This window comes from Geotrypetes seraphini, chromosome 15 (assembly GCF_902459505.1).
Source record: "Geotrypetes seraphini chromosome 15, aGeoSer1.1, whole genome shotgun sequence".
Lineage (NCBI taxonomy): Eukaryota > Metazoa > Chordata > Amphibia > Gymnophiona > Dermophiidae > Geotrypetes > Geotrypetes seraphini.
This window is the reverse complement of record NC_047098.1, coordinates 51,448,602-51,469,013: the sequence shown is the minus strand read 5'-3', so window position 1 is coordinate 51,469,013 and position 20,412 is coordinate 51,448,602. Positions and strand designations below refer to the sequence as shown.

General features: G+C 43.2%; 1 protein-coding gene across 6 annotated transcripts in view; it reads right to left on the bottom strand.

Moving 5' to 3' along the window:
- Positions 1-1,684: 1,684 nt before the first annotated feature.
- CUEDC1 (CUE domain containing 1) overlaps positions 1,685-20,412 on the bottom strand; it is a 129,434-nt gene continuing 110,706 nt past the window's right edge. For 5 of the 6 annotated variants that reach the window (XM_033922264.1, XM_033922270.1, XM_033922265.1 and 2 more), the window contains 5 exons: positions 14,290-14,391; positions 8,715-8,808; positions 8,011-8,069; positions 7,157-7,212; positions 1,685-3,859 (listed from right to left, as the gene is read on the bottom strand). In XM_033922264.1, the coding sequence (XP_033778155.1) occupies positions 7,160-7,212; positions 8,011-8,069; positions 8,715-8,808; positions 14,290-14,391 (308 nt within the window). In that variant the 3' untranslated portion in view covers positions 1,685-3,859; positions 7,157-7,159. Of the gene's footprint in view, positions 3,860-7,145; positions 7,213-8,010; positions 8,070-8,714; positions 8,809-14,289; positions 14,392-20,412 lie in introns of all 6 variants that reach the window. The other variant, XM_033922268.1, reaches the window with a different exon arrangement.

The following is a 20,412-nucleotide window of genomic DNA, read 5'->3' as shown; positions in this document are numbered from 1 at the left end:
TTCCTCTTATCTTGATTTTAGAAACCAGATAAAAACTCAATTATTCAACAGACTGGCAACCTAATTATTAGGTTATTATTAGTATCTAATTATTAGTATCTTATTACTTACTTATAATTTTTATCTCATTTTAAATTGTTTGTATCTTCCCACCGTAAGCTTTTAACTTTGCTGAAATTTTAGATGATTTCAATTTTAAATATCTATTTGTACTGTATGTATAATGATTGATTGATGTGAACCGCCTACAACTCCCGGGTACGGCGGATTATATAAAAATAAACTATTATTATTATTAGTGCTGAATATTTGGCTACAGAAATATCTATGGCAGACAGTGTTTACAAAAAAAACTGATAGCTTTTAACATTACCTCTAGCATTTGGGGGGGGGGGTGCACCTTGTGTCATTAACCAACAACATGGGGGTCATTATTCAGCCAGTGGCACTCAGCATTTTGCTGACTGCCAATGGGAGTTATGCCTGGAAATTCAATGCCAGACAATGTCTGGGCTTCAGTATTGAATTCCTAGGTTTGTGGAGCTAGCTAAATCAGAGCTGGTTAAGTGTGATATTCAGCACTTAACCAGCTGTTGCGAACCACTTAAAGATGATAAAAGGAATGGGATGACTTCCCTATAATGAAAGGGTAGGACTATTCAGCTTGGAGAAGAGATGGCTCAAGGGAGTTATGATAGAGATCTATAAAATACTGAGTGGAGTAGAAAGGGTAGATATGAATCGCTTGTTTACTCTTTCCAAAAATACAAGGACTAGGGGGCATACGATGAAGCTACTAAGTAGTAGATTTAAATCAAACCGGAGAAAATATTTCTTCACACAACATGCAATTAAACTCTGGAATTTGTTGCTGGAGGATGTGGTGAAATAAGTTAGCTTAGCGGGGTTTAAAAAATGTTTGACTAATTTCCTAAAAGAGAAGTCCATAGGCTATTATTGAGGTGGTGTGAGAAAATCCACTGCTTATTCCTAGGATAAGAAGCATAAAATCAGTTTTACTACTTGGGATCTTGGGTTGGCCACTGTTAGAAACTGAATACTGGGCTTGATGGACTTCAGTCTGTCCCAGTATGGCAATTCTTATGATATGCGGTCCTACTTATACAATTACCTTTGCCAGTTAGATACTGAACATCAGCACTTCACTAGCCAAGTGCCAATTCCACCCTCAAAATGCCCCCATAATAACTGGTTTTGAGTTTGGTGCTAACTGGTTATTTTCAACAGCGCTAACTGGTTAAGTGCTGCTGAAAATTAGAGGCTAGCTCCAAAAGGGCAATTTAACCAGTCAGGAACCATGTCTAGCCAGTTAAATCACTTTGAACGTCAACCCCTTGTTTTAAGAACACCCTGTGCTGCAAAGGACACCGACAATTCTTTAAAGAGACAGCACCCAAGGTCAGTTCCATGTCATGCCAGGTGGATTAAGACTGCACAAAAGCAGTGCTATATCCACTGGACTCCAAGGAAAGTTATGATCTTCGCCTTAAAGACGCTCCTCCTCGCGATTTGGGGAGGGACCTCGGGGAGAGTTTTTTTGTTAAGGATATTGAAACGCACTGCAGGCCTGGTATATAATGCTGAATATAATGCTGCAAGCTTATGCTTCTCAAAGTCAGGCTTATTATATGGGCTGTGTAGATACTCAGCTATGTGTGTGTTGTTCTGTTGAGGTAAATTCTTATTTTCATGGTCTCTGGAGCTGTAAAGGAATCCAGGCTTTTTGGGAAGCACTGGCTTCCTTTTTGCGAGAGCTTCTGCAGGTGCCCGTGCCGGTTTCGGCGCTTTCTATGTTATTTGCTCATTCTTCTTTGCTCTCTGTGTACACTTCAGAAAAACTATTTCTTAGTAAATGTTTCATTCTGGGGAAGAAATGTATCTTAAGTTGTTGGCTTTCTTCCGAGCCACCCTCCTTTTGGTATTGGAGAAATAGGCTATATGAGCTTATGGGCTGGGAAGCTCGTTTGGCGTATTCCTCTAGCCACCGGAGCAGAAACTTTGTAAACACCTGGACTCAGTACTTGAACATTTTGTCTCCAGAGTCGTAGCCATATATTGAATCGACTTCAATTGTATACTGCCATATCTGTTTGACATCTGAACTCAGTCTGTGCATTGTTTTTCATTCTGTTTTGGGGGGGGGGGGAAGGGGAGGTTGGGAGGGGTTCTTCTGTTGGGAAGGGAAGGCTTGTTGTTTGGTAGTAGCCATGGAGGATATAAGAGTTCAGTCCTCCATGGTGGATAGTTTCTTTTGTAAACATTGTTTTGCGCTTTTGTCTTTTATGAAGTTGTATCTGTTCAATAAAAAGATTTACACAAAAAAAAAGACATCCCTTCCTGGATTTTTATTCCTCCCCCTCCCCAGATTTAAGCCCCAAGAAAACGTATCACCTATAACACAGGCCTGCAATTCCAGTCCTCAAAAGCCCCAGGCAGGTCAGGTTTTCAGGATATCCACAATGCATATTTGCAGGAGATAGATTTGCATATCAAGGATTCAGTGCATGCAAATGTATCTCCTGCATCTTCTTTTTGAATATCCTGAAAACCTGACCTCAGTGGGAACCCGGGGCAGAAAACCCCCTCCTCCCCCTTCCAGGTAGTGGGAAGGTATGTGGATCGGTTGTGGGGTTGTGGGCTGCCTGCATGCAGCCATTGGCTCTGCTGGTCCCCCCACCCAAAACACATGTCAGAGGAAGCGAGGGTTGGCACACTGCAGACCCGTGACTGTTCCAGCACCCTTGAGTTCCCTGCACACGGGGCAGATCGCCTCCCCCTCCCCCCCCTGCCCTTAGTACGCCACTGCCTGGCCTTCCTGGAGCTTTCATGGTCCAGAGGTGTCTCTCCCTGACCTACAACAGTTTCCAAGCTGTGACCCTACTGCAATCTGGCAGTATCACAATTAAACTCTTGCTTCAAATAAGGCGGCTCAGCTGCACACCCAAGCCACAGTGTGATGGTTCATGATAGATGCCACCAATAACTTTGCATCCAAACTTCAGCCTCAGAATGCAGGGCCAAATTGTGATTTGTTAAAATTAACTAAATACACTGATCCCACAAAACCTACAAGTGAGGTATACTTCAGAAAATAATTACCCAGAGCAGTTCAAAACATCTGGGAGCCGTGGTCCCATGCTGAACTAGAGAAAAATTTGGCCCACTACTTTCTCCAATCTATTTCACTGTGCTCTAATGTGCTAGTGACGCACGCATAGTAAGAACATGGTGCCAGATAATTTCTCAGGCCTTCTAACTTTTGCCTGACCTGCATACTGGAGCAACGCCAGAAGATCTTTCTGCTTTTTCCTCAGCACATAATACTGCCCACTTGAAATACTGGTTTATTATTATTATAAATTACACTATTAGGGATTCTGGGGGTGAGGAAAGGAGATACATGAAAAATATATAACTTTGTCCTGTTTTGTACTATGTTAAGATTTAATAAAGTTTTGGAAAAATAAGCCAGAAGTTACCTGACCCACCATCATTTTAAAAGGCAATTAGCACGGTGACAAATTTATATCCAGTTGATACGATATGCTTGCTTGTCATGTTGAAACTTAACATAGCAGAGGAGAGCTTAAAAATAAGATATACCATGGGAGCTCATCAAAATCCGGGATACTCAGTGGACAGAAAAGTGATAGCTAAAAATTCTTATGCCCGGATAGGGTATTTGCTGAAGTCCCTGGATAGTAAAAATACTTTGTGTGTAGAATAATGATGCCTCTTTATGCCTCATAAAAAGAGCCACAGCCCAGGAACTGTTATAAATAGCTTCGCATTCGGTCTGTAATACATTCTGCGGCTGTCCCAAAGTGGCTTCTTGGACCTGTAAGGAAAAAAGAAGTTGTCAAGACATCCACTACTCCCCTTATTCTATAACTTGGAGTAGAGAATGACATGGGGAAAAAAATTTGTCCTCATCTCCACCCCGTTCCCATGAGAGCTCGGTCCCCGTCCCATCCCCGCAAGCTCAGTCCCCATCCCTGCCACATCCCCACGAGCTCGGTCCCCGTAAACCATCTGATCCCATCCACACAAACCATCTCCCTTCTGTGTTCCTATTTTCCCCCATTTCTAATATCTCCCCTCTGTATCTGTATACTTCCTCCTGTGTCCGGCATTGCCCCCATGTGTTCATATACCATCCCCATGTATCTCCCCTTTATGGCTCTGTCCCTCTGCCCCCATGCACATAATTTCCCCTCTGTTTCTGTTACCTTCCTAAGTCCAGATTTCCCCTCTCTTCCACACCAATGTGTCTCTCTCCTCTCCAACCCCATCTAGCTTTTTTCCCTCTTTCTCCCTCCGCTTCCAGCATCTGGCCTGTCTTCCCCTTTCTCGTTCCTGCTCTGACTTCAACCACTTGGCCCAGCATCCCTTCACGGATCGCATGATCCAGCAGCCTCCTACCACCCGATCGCCGCGTCCCACCATCTCCTTCCCTCCCTTCTCCCTCACCTTATGTGCGGAATTTAATTGTTCTTCTTCCACCAGCATGATTTCAACAAGTCACGCACGGCTGCTTCAGTTGAATCTTCTCCTCTGACAAGACTTCCTGTTTCCAGTTGCATCAGAGGAAAAGATTCAACAGAAGCAGCTGCGCCCGACTCATTGAAAGCATGCCGCTGGGAGAAGAACAATTAAATTTGACACATAAGGTGAGGGTGAGGGAGGGAGGGAGATGGCAGGATGCGGCGAGCGGGCTCCTGGACCGGGTGATCTGTGACCACATGTGTTCCCTTCACTGCAGAGACAAGACCATTTCCACTCCACCGGGCAGTGAATAGCCTTGTCCCCGTCCCCGCAGTGACTACTATTTTTTCACTCCCTGTTTCGGCGGGTTACCCACAGCAAGCTGTGGGTATCAGCCACTGTGTCATTCTCTAACTTGGAGCCCAAATTTAAGTGCAATTTGCACCTTTAAATTATAGTGCGCTTGCACATATGCGGGTGAGTGTGCTTAAGTGCTAGGTGAACACTCAGTTCTATTCCTTAAATGAAGTATGCAACTTGTTTAGCATGTAAAAAACAAGGGGGCGCTCTACGGGGCAGGGCCAACATTTACATGTGTAACTTACAGAATATTGTAAATTATGTGCACACACATTTAGGTCCGTCATTGACATGACTGGGGTTGCCAGACGTCTGGTCTTTTTAGAGGACTGTCCAGGTGCCTGGAGGGATTTCCAAAACCCAGAAGTTCGTCCGGGTTTTGGAAGTCCCTGAGCGCGGGGCCTTGTCTAGAGGTCTTCTGCACGTGCGTGGGTGTCGATGTGATGGCATCATATGCGTGCACCCCCGTGACAGCATTGCGACAATGTCTGCGCATGTGCAGAGTCTCTCCAGACAACGGGGAAGGAGGTTCAGCTGGGGGCGGGGCTGGGGTAGAAAGGGGCAGGACTAGAGCAGAACAGGGCGGAGCCAGGTGTCCTCTTTGGTTGTTTTTAAGAGGAAATCTGGCAACCTTAGACATGACAAACGGGTACACCTAAATGTAGGCAAATAGATGCTGATTTATGCTAATTTTTTTTTTTTACAGTGCCAGAATCCTGGCACTGAGATGCTGTAACAGAAATTACACTCAGGGGCTGAATCTCAGAACTCCAGCACTGTAGGGAACAGCGGCGGGAAATGCCATGAGAACAGCACTGAAAAAAAACCCTTTCCAATGTTCAACACTAATAGCATGAAAATTAATCTAATTTAATCTAATCTGCAATTTCTGAGTTGCTCTATACCTAATGAGGGTCCTGACAATTTATAATTCTCGGGATTAACAATGTGATTAGGAATATGGTGAACATCTTACAGAGGCCTAGATGTACAAAATGCTCCAATCGTCTACCAATAGTTTGACTGGTTTATCAACTGAATTTGCTGACCCGATTTACAAAACAGCTCACTGTATGGTTTTCCATGCGTTCAACTCTTCCATGCAAACAACTTTATTACTATTAAAATGAGGTTATTAATATTTAAATGAGCCATCCAATCAATGGCCTAACAATGCCAAGGCATGCACTAAATTTTGTGACCAGTAATACCGACCCCCAAAAAAGGCAGGTCTAGTGGTAATTGTGTTACCGAAAGGTCTGCCATATTTTTTCATTTTTTTCTGAGCACAGATGTGTGTGAGTAACTGCCCCATAAAAAAAAAAAAAAGACGAGCCGCCCCCTCTCCCCCCGATGACAGCCCCATCTGACAACCCCCGAAACAAAAATAGAGGCAGGAAGGAATCCCACTCCCTTCTGCTGCTGCGAACCACCCCCCTGTAGTGAACCGCATCCCCTTCCACACCCCCAAATATTGAAAAAATAAAATTGACAGGAGGGATGCCAACTCTCTCCTGCCACTGGATACCTCCCCACAGAACCCCCCCCCACCCCCCAGGATTCAACCAATTGACTGACCAACCCAGTCTTTTGTTTGTTTGGGGCTTTAATCATTTGATTATTCCTCCATACCTTCATTTGCAAGTATACTACCTTTTTAAAGCCATGGAGCACTAAACTTGGGGCTGCGACTGGAAGGGATCCAGAAATGTGTGTACGTCAACGTGAAGTCATGTGCATGTGTGACATCATCCCCACATGTGTGGAAGCCCTCCATATGGGGCCCGAGCCTGCAATTGCTATGCCAGTGGGGGGGGGGGGGGGTGCAGAGCGGAGGAGGTGCTGACTGTCTACAGGACGTGCCTCTCTCCATGAGAGGCACGTCCTGTAAGCAGTCAGCTGGTGCCTCTCCTCCTCGCCAGCATCTCGCAGCACACCCAGAATCTCGCCATAGCACACCAGTGTGCCGTGACACACAATTTGCAATACACTAACCTAGGAGGATAAGTTTCCCTTATTTTCATTTCTTTAACCCAGCCATTGCAGGAACCATTCTTGGCCAGGGGCCACAGGCCATGGTTCCTGTTGGAATTTGGTATTCCCATGCATCCCATGCACTAGGAGTTGCTGTTGCACAATGCTACTGATACCCTTCTCTAAAGATCCTTTCCCCCTTCCTCCACCTCACTCACACCCAGCCAGCTCAAGGAGGAATACTTTTCATAAATGTTGCAAATAATTTAAACCAAGAGTAAGCCCTTTTTGCTGGAAAAAAGTACCTGTGACTTGCCTTTTATTTTTGTATGTCCTGCTGCTGCTGCTGCCTCCTTCCCTGCACATCTTCATCTGTAATACATAAGACAAGAAGAAATCCACAGTATTTTCTAAGCATGATCACCACTGCTTTACTAGCATACCTATACACAGAGGGAAAAGGCAACAGAAAAACATTTGGTGAACAGACTTCTGCTGTTTATCTATGTAGTTTGGGCCTGGTGTGCCCAGGGCCACAGAGGGAGAATGATACGTGCCCTAGAGCAGTACCAATGTAGCCTAAGGTTCTGGTTCAGCAGGAACTTGTCTAACTTTGTCTTGATTCGCTGGAGGGTGTTTTCCCCTTTAACAGCCTCCGGAAGAGCATTCCAGTTTTCTACCACTCTTCTTCACCCAGAGAATGGTAGAAAACTGGAACGCTCTTCCAGAGGCTATTATAGGGGAAAACACCCTCCAGGGATTCAAGACAAAGTTAGACAAGTTCCGCTGAACCAGAACGTATACAGGTAAGGCTAGACTCAGGGCACTGGTCATTGACCTAAGGGCCGCCGCGTGAGTGGACTGCTGGGCACGATGGACCACTGGTCTGACCCAGCAGCGGCAAGTCTTATGTTCTTGAGACATCCCAATAGCTCCCAGGCCAGTGATCAGAGGGGCGAAATGTGTAGTAAAAGGAGAAAATAAAGATTTTAGAAAGGAGTTGGTTTGGGATGGGCAAAACCAGTCTCTTGGTCTTTGTCAAGGTGGCCGAGATTTCCTCCTTCTCTATCTTCATTAGTGCTCCCACATTTCCTTTACCACGGACACTGTTGTACTGTGTTGTATCACTTGGAATAAATACAGTGTGAAGATGGTAGAAAGAGCACTTACCACATGACTGCCCTTCGACATCATCCAGGAGGTTAGCTGTGGAAGCTGCTGTGCCAAGCCTGCACAGTTCTATTAAGGAACAAACTGTCTATGGAAGCAAGAGTACCCTGACCATTCACAAGACTAGAAAACAGCATGCCTCTTATCTCAGCCTACAGCAACTTGCTCTCCAGAAAAATCAAGCCAGCAAAGCCTATAAACTATGGTTTAGCAGTTAACAGGAGATTATGTTAAAAACAGAAAAACAAAACACAGCCCAAGCTTTAGAAGTCATTTCCTCTGTGCAGAATCTGAACAAAATTGATTTTAGTTAGCAGACAGTGGTGGCAAGCCACACAATAGCAGTCATAGACAAGTGACTCTGAAGTCTCATTTGTGTGTAAATTGACTTTAAAATTTATGTCAATCAAATGGAAAACAAAAAGACAAATTGCAATGTTGTGATACAGAAGTGTCCTGGAACTCTGCCTGGATTCATGGATTTGAAAAAGAACAGCTGTGGAAGATCTGACAATTTCAGATTATCAGTCCATTCAATTGTCATTTAACAATGCATCAAAAAGTGTTCTGGAATTTGTATCTTGGTTGCAAACTACAGGACTACATATCCCAGAAAGCTCTGAGAGGTAAGCACGATTATGCTCCAGACGTGGAAGAGTGACCTGACGCTGGCTGCTTGTATTTTGGTGGAGGTCAAAGGATACACCTGATGTTTCATTAAGTGTTTCCGTTTTGACTTCCTCATCTTGGTCTTCTCTGAAAATGCTCTGGCAAGTTCAAACAACTTCTTTCGCGTTGCTAAAGAGTGGAAGAACAATAATAAAAAAAAAAGAAATCCATAGTTAAAGAGACTGTTTATGAAAGGTAACATTATCTCATGTGTAAGATACTGTCTATTTGTTTGAACTTAGCTCACACCTTTTTCAGTAGTAGCCCCTAAGGTGAGTTACATTCAGAAACATTAGGGGGGCCAATATTCAGGGCACATATCCGGCCACCGGCATTGAATTTCTGGGTTAAATGCAGCTTCCAAAGACTTAGGGCTCCTTTTACTAAACTGCGCTAGCGATTTTAGCATACGCTGAATTGCCACGTGCGCTAGACGCTAACGCCACCATTGAGCTGGCGTTAGTTCTTGGCGCGTGGCACAGTGCGCGCTAAAAACGCTACCGCAGCTTAGTAAAAGAGGGGGTTAATTAGCCAAGCCAATATTCACTGGCTGGCCAGCTAAGGAATAGCGGCCAATGACAGACATGCATTTTGGTTAGGGTTACCAGAGATCCAGATTTCCCCGGACATGTCCTCCTTTTGAGGACATGTCCGAGGGTCTGGACGGCTTTTCAAAACCCGGCACTTTGTCTGGGTTTTAAAAAGCTTTACTTCGGGCAGGAAGGCATCTGCACATGCGCGGATGTTCTGCCTGACGAGAGCAGGCAGCAGGGGGGGGGGCGGGATTGGAAGCGGGGCTGGGGCGGGATCGTGGGCATGACGGGGCGGAACCGGGACATAATGGGGCGGGGATGGGTGGGACTGGGCAGGCCTGGGCCAGGTCTAGGGGGTCCGGATTTTCCAGACAGAAAATCTGGTAACCCTAATTTTGGTGGATCTAGCAGAGATTGTCAAAACACACCCAGCATTCAGGATATCCACAATGAATATACATAAGAGAGATTTACATGCACTGTCTCTTTGTGTATGCAGATTCAATTCATGCATATTCATTGTGGGCTGATTACTTGTCTGGCTAGGTGTGTTCTGAGCACTGGGCTGAGAACTTCTGGTCTAGCAGTAATCTGGATTTATATTACAGAATCTCAAAGCAGCCACCACAGCAGTGAGAACTCAGTTTATCTCCTGTTTCTGTGCAAGAGAAAAGAGAAAAGAAAGAAAATGTAAAAAACACATGAAAGGAAGAAAAAAAGCAGAGCAAAAGTAAAAGTAAGAAACAAGACAAAACAAAGAGTGAAAAAGGAAACAAAAAATAGAGATGAGAGGGAAAACAATGAAGACAAAAGAGACATAATTTTTTTTCTCCCTGTAGGGGCTCTACCTACTCTCAGCAGAAGTACTTTAGCTTCCTTAGTGCTCCAAGTTAGTAAGCTGAGCCATTTCGCTGAGCAGTTCTAGCCCAGGGGTCGGCTCCCTCCCAACCTGATGATCCCCCTCCCTGGGCCTACCATGGTCCAACGGGGGTCTTTGTGGGCAGGAACGCAGCCCTCACGCTCCTGCCTCCTCGCAGCTGCCTTCCAAAATGGCTGCCACAACCTCCTGCAGCTGCTTGTGGCATTTCCTGTAGTACCATGAGCTTCTGTAAGAAGTCACAGCAGTCATTTTAGAAGGCAGCCGTGCTCCTGCCATAAAGACTCCCGCTGGACCACTAGGTACCTCGGTGAGGGGGTAGGGAAATCGTGGGGCTGGGAGGGAGATTAAAGGGTCGGGGCCTGGAGAGGGGAGATAATCTTGGCTATGGGTTAGGGGGAGGGGCAGATGAGGGGATGAGGGAGGGATGAGAGGTACAGAGACCTGCAAGGAGTTGGAGGGGAGAGAAGCTACACCTTGTGGTTCTTTGTAAATCTTGGTTCAAACATTTTGGATAAATTGGTTCTTTGCTGAAAAAGGTTTGCGACCCCTGGCCTAGCTCATTCGTCGACAGAATGATGTGACAATGGCGAGTAGCAGATGGTCTTGTGTATGCCATGCTCTAACAGTTGTCCATTGAGATGATTTGACACCTTAAAAGAGAAAAATGTCCCAAAAGTTGCAAAGAGTGCCAGATGGACGTTTTTCTCACCAAACCGTACAAATTGCTATTTTTGAAACCTATTTCCTAGATGGATTTCAATGCTATTCATCTGCAGTTCATCTAAATCTCAAGGGGACGTGTTAGAGGCGTGTTTTGAGTGGGACTAGGGCAAACTTATGACTTGAACGTTTTTCTACTGTAATCAAACATTTTTGAAAACGTCCAATTGGGCGTTTGGGGCTAGACCTGTTTTAAAAATGAATAAGTGCCAAAAAGGTGTTCAAACTGACCACTAGATAGATGGATGGAAGCATGTCCCCCCCCTCATACTTCCCCAGGGGTTACTGACCCCCTTCCACCAAGCAAAGTTGTGAAAGGAACAGTGCATACCTGCCTGTACGACAGCTGCAGATGTTATGGCCAGCCCTATGAAAGCAGCAAGCAGGTCTCTGGAGTAGCCTAGTGGTCAGTGCAGTGGATTCCAGAGAAGGGGACTCAGGCCCATAGCCCACTCTAACTACTACACTTGTGGTGGAAAGAGTGAGCCCAACAAAACCTACTGGAGATCAAGATAGAAAGCTGGTCCAACTAGAGGTGAGCCAGGAGGATGTCCTCAGGCAGATAGACAAGCTAAAGAGCGACAAGTCGCCAGGTCCGGACGGCATTCACCCAAGGGTGCTCAAGGAATTAAGGAATGAAATAGCAGAGACACTTCAGCAAATATGCAACCTATCCCTAAAAACTGGAGAGATCCCGGAGGACTGGAAAATAGCTAATGTCACGCCCATCTTCAAGAAGGGTTCAAGGGGCGACCCGGGAAACTATAGGCCGGTGAGCCTCACATCGGTCCCGGGAAAGATGATGGAGGCGCTGATTAAGGACAGCATCTGTGATCATATCGAAAAAAATGGACAGCTAAGGTCGAGCCAGCATGGGTTCTGCAAGGGTAGGTCGTGCCTCACAAACTTGTTGTACTTCTTTGAGGGGGTAAATAGCCAGGTGGACAAAGGTGAACCCATAGACATAATTTACCTAGACTTCCAGAAAGCCTTCGATAAGGTACCACATGAGCGGTTGCTCAGGAAGCTATGGAATCACGGGGTGTGAGGGGAGGTCCACCGATGGATCAAAAACTGGCTGGCAGACAGGAAGCAGAGGGTTGGTGTAAAGGGCCACTACTCGGACTGGCAAGGGGTCACGAGCGGGGTTCCTCAAGGGTCAGTGCTGGGACCGCTCCTGTTTAACATATTCATTGACGACCTGGAGGCGGGAACAAAATGTGAGGTCATCAAATTCGCAGATGACACCAAACTATTCAGCAAGGTTGAAACCACGGTAGATTGCGAGGATCTCCAAAGGGATCTTACGACACTGGAAGAATGGGCGAAAAAGTGGCAAATGAGCTTCAACGTAGGGAAATGCAAGGTCATGCATATAGGGAGAAGGAACCCTATGTTCACTTACAAAATGGGGGGATCAATGCTAGGGGTCAGTAAGCTGGAAAGAGACCTGGGAGTGATGGTAGACACGACATTGAAGGCGTCGGCACAGTGCGCCACAGCCTCGAGGAAAGCAAACCAAATGTTAGGTATCATTAAGAAGGGTATCTCGACCAGAACGAAGGAAGTCATCCTGCTACTGTACCGGGCTATGGTGCGCCCGCATCTGGAATACTGTGTACAGTACTGGTCACCGTATCTCAAAAAGGACATGGCAATGCTTGAGGGAGTCCAGAGAAGAGCAACTAAACTGATTAAGGGTATGGAAAACCTTACATACACTGACAGACTGAAGAAGCTGGGGCTGTTCTCCCTGGAAAAGCGGAGACTCAGAGGAGATATGATAGAGACCTTCAAGATCCTGAGGGGCATCGAAAAGGTTGACAAGGACAGATTTTTCAATTTGAAAGAAACCACAAGAACAAGGGGTCACTCGATGAAATTGAAGGGGGACAGGTTTAGAACAAACGCAAGGAAATTCTTTTTCACACAGAGGGTGGTGGACACATGGAACACCCTTCCGGAGGCCGTGATAGGAAATAGCACAGTACAGGGTTTCAAGGAAGACCTGGATAGGTTCCTGGAGGACAATGGGATTGAGGGGTACAGATAAGAGCAGTGGAAGGTTTAGAGATAAGTGTAGAGGTAGGTATAAAATTAGTCAGGGACCGCTGCTCAGGCAATATGCCTGATGGGCCGCCGCGTGAGCGGACCGCTGGGCGGGATGGACCTCTGGTCTGCCCCGGCGGAGGCAACTACTTATGTACTTATGTACTTACTGTACCATCATATAGGTCAGGGGTAGGCAATTTCGGTCCTCAAGAGCCAGAGGCAGGTCAGGTTTTCAGGATATCCACAATGAATATACTGTATATGAGATGGATTTGCATGCACTATCTCCTTGAGATGCAAATCTATCTCATGCATATTTATTGTGGATATCCTGAAAATCTGACCTGCCTCTGGCTCTCGAGGACCGGAATTGCCTACCCCTGATATAGGTGACACTACTACTACTATTATTTCAAAAGCGCTACCAGACTTTGTACAGAGTCACAAAGGAGACAGTCCCTGTTCGATAGAGGTTGCAATCTAAACAGACAAGATAGTTAGGGAGGATGGAATCTGCTGGCTAGGCAAGGCTAAATAAAAAAGTGAGTTTTTTCAGTCTGCTTTTAAACAAGAGAAGGGGTGTGACGGATGAACTCAGGTAGTTTATGCCAGGCAGCTAAATGAAAGGAATGAAGTCTGGAATTGGCAGTGGAGGAGAAGGATACAGATAAAAATAGCTTATCTGAGGAACAGAGTTCTCGGGGGAGGCAAATAAGGAGAGATAAGAGAGGAGAGCTACTGCGGGGCTGCGGCCTGAACACACTTGTAGGTTAGTAATAGGAGTTGGAACTGTGGAGGTGGATAGGGAGTCAGTGGAGTGATTTGAGAAGGAAGGTAAGGTGAGCATAGCGAGATCAGCAGTAGATAAGTCATGCAGCTGATACCTACAGGCATAAGGGCTACAGGGGTGATAGACAGCTGGATACAGTTGGTTTTGGGTGAGATTTGGAGGGCTCCTCATACAATGTAAGAGGGTTATGGTGGGATGTGTACCTGGGACCCTTTATGTGACATTCACAGCAGTGCCACACTACTCTGCAGGGATGTCTGTGTGGCCCATGTAGTAAAAATGTTTTCCCCTGCGAAGTCCAAACGGCTTGTTTTGTACATTTTTTATTTGGATGTTTTGTTCTCAAAAATGGCCAAAAAAGATGTTTGCACTAAGGGCAAACATGTCTAGAAATATCAATTTTTTAAAAAGATAGACAGATGGTTTGCAGTTTCAAAAATGGACATTTTTCCTACCCAATTTTTGGGCGTACGTCACAAAACGTCCAAAGTCGGACTTAGACGTCATATTGAAAATGCCCCTCCTTGTGTTGCAGAAATGCAATCACTCCTGTCACTGTCACACCCCCAAATCATCCAGCAATACAGAAACCTCTGCAGGGCCATCCATTGGCTCGGCTTGCAAGGAAGACTCACATTTCCCCATGTGTTTCAGTTTATCCCTGAATAAGGCATCTTCAGATACAGCACTGCTGGTCTCACAGGCTTCAGAAGGACAGGGGGCTACAGGACCATCGTCTGAAAAGCAAGTAACTGATTACTGCAAGACAAGAAGATATACAATCACCAGATACCAAGGCCTTCTTTTACTACACCACAGTAGAGGTTTCTACCATGGCCTGGAGCGCGAAATGCTCCAAAGCTGCTCTGAAGCTCATAGGAACGCTCTAGACCGTGGAAGAAACCTCTACCATGGTTTAGTAAAAGGTGGGGGGTAAATAAATCCCATGTATTCCAATTTTACTATAAGAATTCAAAAACATTTTTATTTTAAAACATTGAAAGGACATTTCTAGTTTCTAATTTTGATTAACTTGATGTAAGGGACACCATACCATATTGTTTCTTATACCCTGAAAATGTCATTGTGGCTTACATAAGATGAATAAAGTTAGCAACATAGACATTATGAATTGTAGCAAAGACTATAATGAAAACAGATGCTTTTTAGCACCTTCCTAAATTGAAGATAGGAGCAGGTCTGACGTAAGCAGGTCAGGAGGCAGTTCCATATTTTGGGGCCTTGAAACTCAAAGGTGAATTCAAAGAGTGATTTCCTCTGAGCTTGACGTGAAAACATAGGATTGAATACTTAAATATATTTTTGAAATGATTAAATCTAAGAACAATGATTTGATGGCCAATTTGGACGAGTAATTATTGGGTCTGTGGTACCAATGTACAAGGTGACAAGTTTAAAAAAAACCTGTTTGGTGATTTATAGAAAACTATGTAAGACTAATCTGTGCCATATGAAGATTAAAGAATTTATGATGTGAAGAGGTTGATTACACAACAGGCTCTGTATAGTTAATTAGTTAATAATAATAATCTCTCACCTAGATTACTGTAATTCCCTACTCAACGGCCTTCCACAAAAAGAAATTCGCCGCCTTCAACTTATACAAAATACAGCAATAAAACTCATCTATAACCTAGGTAAATATGATCATGTTACGCCAGCTTTGAAAGATGCTCACTGGTTACCCGTGACGCACCGAATCACCTACAAAATCATCCTTTTATCATTCAAAATAAAATCTTCTCACCTGCCGTCATATCTTCACAAACTTCTTATCCCTCAGTGCTCTACTTGAACTTTGAGATCTTCAAATCAAAATCTCTTATTGATTCCGTCTATAAAAGAATTTTATTACACACGCAAAATAAACTTTGCAGTAACTGCCCCGACATTGTGGAACTCCCTTCCACAACCACTTCGTGACGAACAAAACCTTGACAAATTTAAGAAAAACTTAAAAACTTTTTTATTTCGAGATGCATTCTCTTCCACTTAATTTCTATCCTCTTAAATTCTTTTCTATCTAATTTTGCTCTTTTATAAACATTCAATATATCTTATCCCCATCCAACATGTTTTTTTCCTAACCCCCTCTTTCTCCTTTTCTTACTTACAATGTAACTTTACCCATCCATTCCCTCTCTCCTCACTGTCAAGTCTGTCTTGTTATTGTTTTTAATGTTCACTATACATTATTTAATTTATTTAATACTTTTTGGGGTTTTTTTTCAATTGTTTTTACTCTTATCTGTAAATTTTTTTTTTTTAAATCCAATGTAAACCGTCCAGATATTTGCTTGATGGTCGGTATATTAAAATCTAATAAACTTAATAATAAACTTGAAACTTAGGTGTCATCGACTCGTTTTCGAGTCCTAGCAACTTGATGAATTATTGTTTATTGAAAGCTTCTATACTATGACTAACGAGTCAATTCAGAGTGGTTTACATGATCATCTGTCAGGATGGTACAGTACATGAGCTTCTGTAATGGCGATACAATACTTGAGCTTCTAGATTACATAAGCTTTTGTAAAGATGGTACAAAAACAGAGATTGACCCCCCCAGTTTTACGAAGGTGCGCTAACCGATTAATGCGCGCTAATCAATTTAGTGCTTGCTAAATGCTAACGTGTTCATAGACTAACATGCACACGTTAACATTTAGCACGTGCTAATCGGTTAGCGCACCTCAGTAAAACAGGGCCTGAGTGTTTCTGTGATGGGTTTTCATACAAGAGGTGTTATAGTAAAGATTTAGAGAGTTTCTATATGGTATTTACATACTATCTTCACCTTATATATACACCAGAGAATAATATATTTACTCTCTATACTGTATATACTCATCCTATATATTTATACAATACCTTCATCCTATGTATATACACATTTAATACTAGTATTGTATACTAGCTGATGGCCCGGCGTTGCACGGGTATTTAATTATAGCAATAACACTGTAAATGGATTCAAATAAAGATACTTTATAGGGGTGAATGAAATTATTTTTTTACAGCTTTATAAAAAGTACAATATTCAAATTATAATGTGAAATATTTGACAAAATGAATACAATACAACTAACACAAAACTTGATTATAAACAACATTTTTAGTTTCACCTCCAGGAGCAAGAACATATAAATTCTTAGGTGAACCCACCCTTGAGCAAGCAACATAGAGTTGTCCATGGGAAAAACAGGGGGGATCTTAAATCCACTCCACAGTATGTAATAGTCTGTCCCTGTGATTTGTTGATTGTGATAGAGAATGCAAGTCTCACTGGAATTTGCAATCTCTTAAACTGAAAAGGAAGATGTGTTGGAATAAGTGGTATCCGCGGGATAAATACGGTTTCACCTTGTCCCTGTCCCGAACAAAAGTTTCAGTATTGATTTAGACAACTAAATATGTGGAAACTCAGGTTGAAAAGAAACTCCATGCAGGTTTTTCCCGGTTCAGAATGGAACCTGTGTTCCTAGTTCAGCATATGTGAGTTCTCATGTAATGTAATAACATTATGAACTGGGGTGCATGAAGGAAACAGTTAGAAACACAGTTAGAACATACAAACTCTATATGTATGGTGTCCGTGGTAGAATAGTAACGATGTCCCTAGTGGTTATAGTGTCATAAAAAGTGTTTTATAGTTGGAATTACTGTGAGAATGGCAGCTTTTTACATTTTTTCCATTGACATGAATGGGTGAAATCAGATTTTCTGTTTGTAGCTCCGCCCACGTGTGCAGGTGGGCCGCGAGACCCCCAGAACATATCACCCCAGGTAGTGAGGGATCTGCATACCAAGTTTCGTTCAAATCGGGCAAGCCGTTTTTACGTTGGCAGCTTTTTACATTTTTTCCATTGACATGAATGGGTGAAATCTGATTTTCTGTTTGTAGCTCCGCCCACGTGTGCAGGTGGGCCGCGAGACCCCCAGAACATATCACCCCAGGTAGTGAGGGATCTGCATACCATGTTTCGTTCAAATCGGGCAAGCCGTTTTTGCGTTGGCAGCTTTTTACATTTTTTCCATTGACATGAATGGGTGAAATCTGATTTTCTGTTTGTAGCTCCGCCCACGTGTGAAGGTGGGCCGCGAGACCCCCAGAACATATCACCCCAGGTAGTGAGGGATCTGCATACCAAGTTTCGTTCAAATCGGTCAAGCCGTTTTTGCGTGATCGCGGCACATACACACACACATACATACACACATACCTCCGATTTTATATACAGTATATAGATTATGTTCGTTCTAAAACCTACTTACTTACATGTATAAATCAGTATTGTGCATTATGTATATCATAGATTTATACATATCCAATAATTCTAGATTTGTACTTTTTGTCATATTCTGGGTAAACAAATCATCTTCCTAGTGAGAAATCGCTGGCAATTTTCTCTCCCTGTCTGTTCTGTTATTACCGTAGTTAAAGTAGTCTGTAAAAAGAATTGTCTTTATCCCTTTGTTGAATTTTCTGATGTCCTTTTCTAGTTTTAATTCCTTTGGAAGGGAGTTCCACCACTTTGGAGCCATCTCTGAGAACATTCTTTTCCTGATCTAAAAAGAGACTGGTGGTGTGCTAATCTGGGAAGGTCCTCCAGCATCATCCCCATGGCTGTTTTCAACATCTCCAGCCATCTCTTTGCCTGGTTCCTTCGATCTTCCCAAACATGATGTCCTTCTTCAATGATCTTTCTCTTCTGACGGTGTGAACAAAATAAGAGTTTCAAGTTTCTTTAAAATTTCTTATACCACCTAATCAAACCTTCTAGGCGGTGTACAAAAATGTTAAAACCTTCTGCTAACTAAAATACAGTTTAAAAACACACAACACACTAGGGCAAATACTAGCTTTTAAGGACTAATAAACTAACAAAAAATTAACAAACAGACAAGAAGGAAAGGAGGGCTGGAACTACAATATGTAAAAAAAGAGAACATGTAAAAGGAGAAGAACAATAAGAAGGGGAACACGTATTAAGTCCTTAGGTATCAAAAGCGTCGAGAAAAAGAAATGTCTTTAATTTTGACTCAAAGTCTGTTAGTGTAAGTTTTTCGCGTAAGTAGTTTGGAATACTGTTCCAAAGAGAAGGGGCGCTAACAAGAAAAATTGCAGACCTTAATGTGTTTATATGTTCCAATGATGGGATAACAAGAAGGTTTTGAGCTATAGATCGCAGAGTCCTTGAAAGGTTGTAAGGGATAAATAGGTTATTAATGAATTCAGGCTGATTATTTTCTCTGGTTTTAAATGTTAATAAAATAATTTTATAGGTGATTCTATGTTGTATAGGCAGTGAGCTTTATGTAAAAACGGGGTGTCCTGGTCATATTTTTTTGCATTAAATAAAATTTTTACTGCGGTATTTTGTACTAGTTGGAGTCTTCTTATTTATTTTTTTGTTGTGCCTTTAACGAGGGTGTTACAATAATCGATACATGAGATCACAAGAGAGCGAATCAAAATGTTCAAAGAAGCAGGTTCTAATAGTTTAGATAGAAATCTTATCATCAGTTGGAACTTCATCATTTGGGCTTTGAGTGGCTTAGCTAGTTTGATCTCTTCCAGAAGTGATTTGTTAGTTCTTCTGGCAGTCCACGGCACACATAGAAACATAGAAACAATAGACGGCAGATAAGGGCCCACGGCCCATCTAGTCTGCCCACCTTAATGTCCCTCCCCTACCTTTGCCCTGTGAATAGATCCCATGTGCCGATCCCATTTAGCCTTAAAATCAGGCACGCTGCTGGCCTCAATCACCTGTAGTGGAAGACTATTCCAGCGATCAACCACTCTTTCAGTGAAAAAGAATTTCCTGGTGTCACCTCGTAGTTTCCCGCCCCTGATTTTCACATAAAATCTTTCTCCAGCACCAAAGCTCCAATGAGTCAACCTTCTTTCTGTCTTGTTTCCATAGTGTCCAGCTTTTGCATTCGTAACTGACCACTGACAAACTATGGATGAATTTAACTATGGATGAATTCAAACAAGTTTGAAAGATCTAGACGACATATGAAGCTTGTTTTCCTGTCTTACAGTACTAATGATAGTTAGGGATCACAAGAAGAATCTTTCTAGGGAAATAGAATAAAAAGACAAATTGAAGAAGGTCTGATACTATTGATTTCAGTTGCCCAGTGATAAGGCTGCAGAAAGGCTAGGTTTGAATGACAGACTTGATAATGTGATCAATTTGTTCCAGAGAATGATCTCAAGCACAACAGTGACTATTCTTAAAAGGTCTATGATTTCTATCCATCAAAAAAATACAATTCGTTCTAGTTTAGAGCTCATCTTGAGAGATTTGTAGATTTTTTTTTTATTAAAGAAGCATTATTTTGAATATCCTTGCACCTTTAAAAAATAAGTTTTGAATAGGGTTGCCAGATTTCCTCTTTAAAAAAGGGGACACCTGGCCCCTCCCCACCCCATTCAGCCCCCAGCCCTGCCCCCATACGAACCTCGTGTCTCCTAACCTTAGTCCTGGACCATGTCTGAAGGGCCTTTGTACATGCGTAGACATTGACGCAATAATGTCGTATGATGTCGTCATGTCATGACCTCCAGATGCAGCCCCAAGTTTGGGGGTCTTCCAAAATCTGGACCAATTTCCAGGTTTTGGAAATCCCTCCAGTCACTCGGACAGTCCCGGACATCTGGTAACCCTAGTTTTGAAGGATGGCACAACCATGGAGGATACATGCCAACACAAAACTTTTCATTT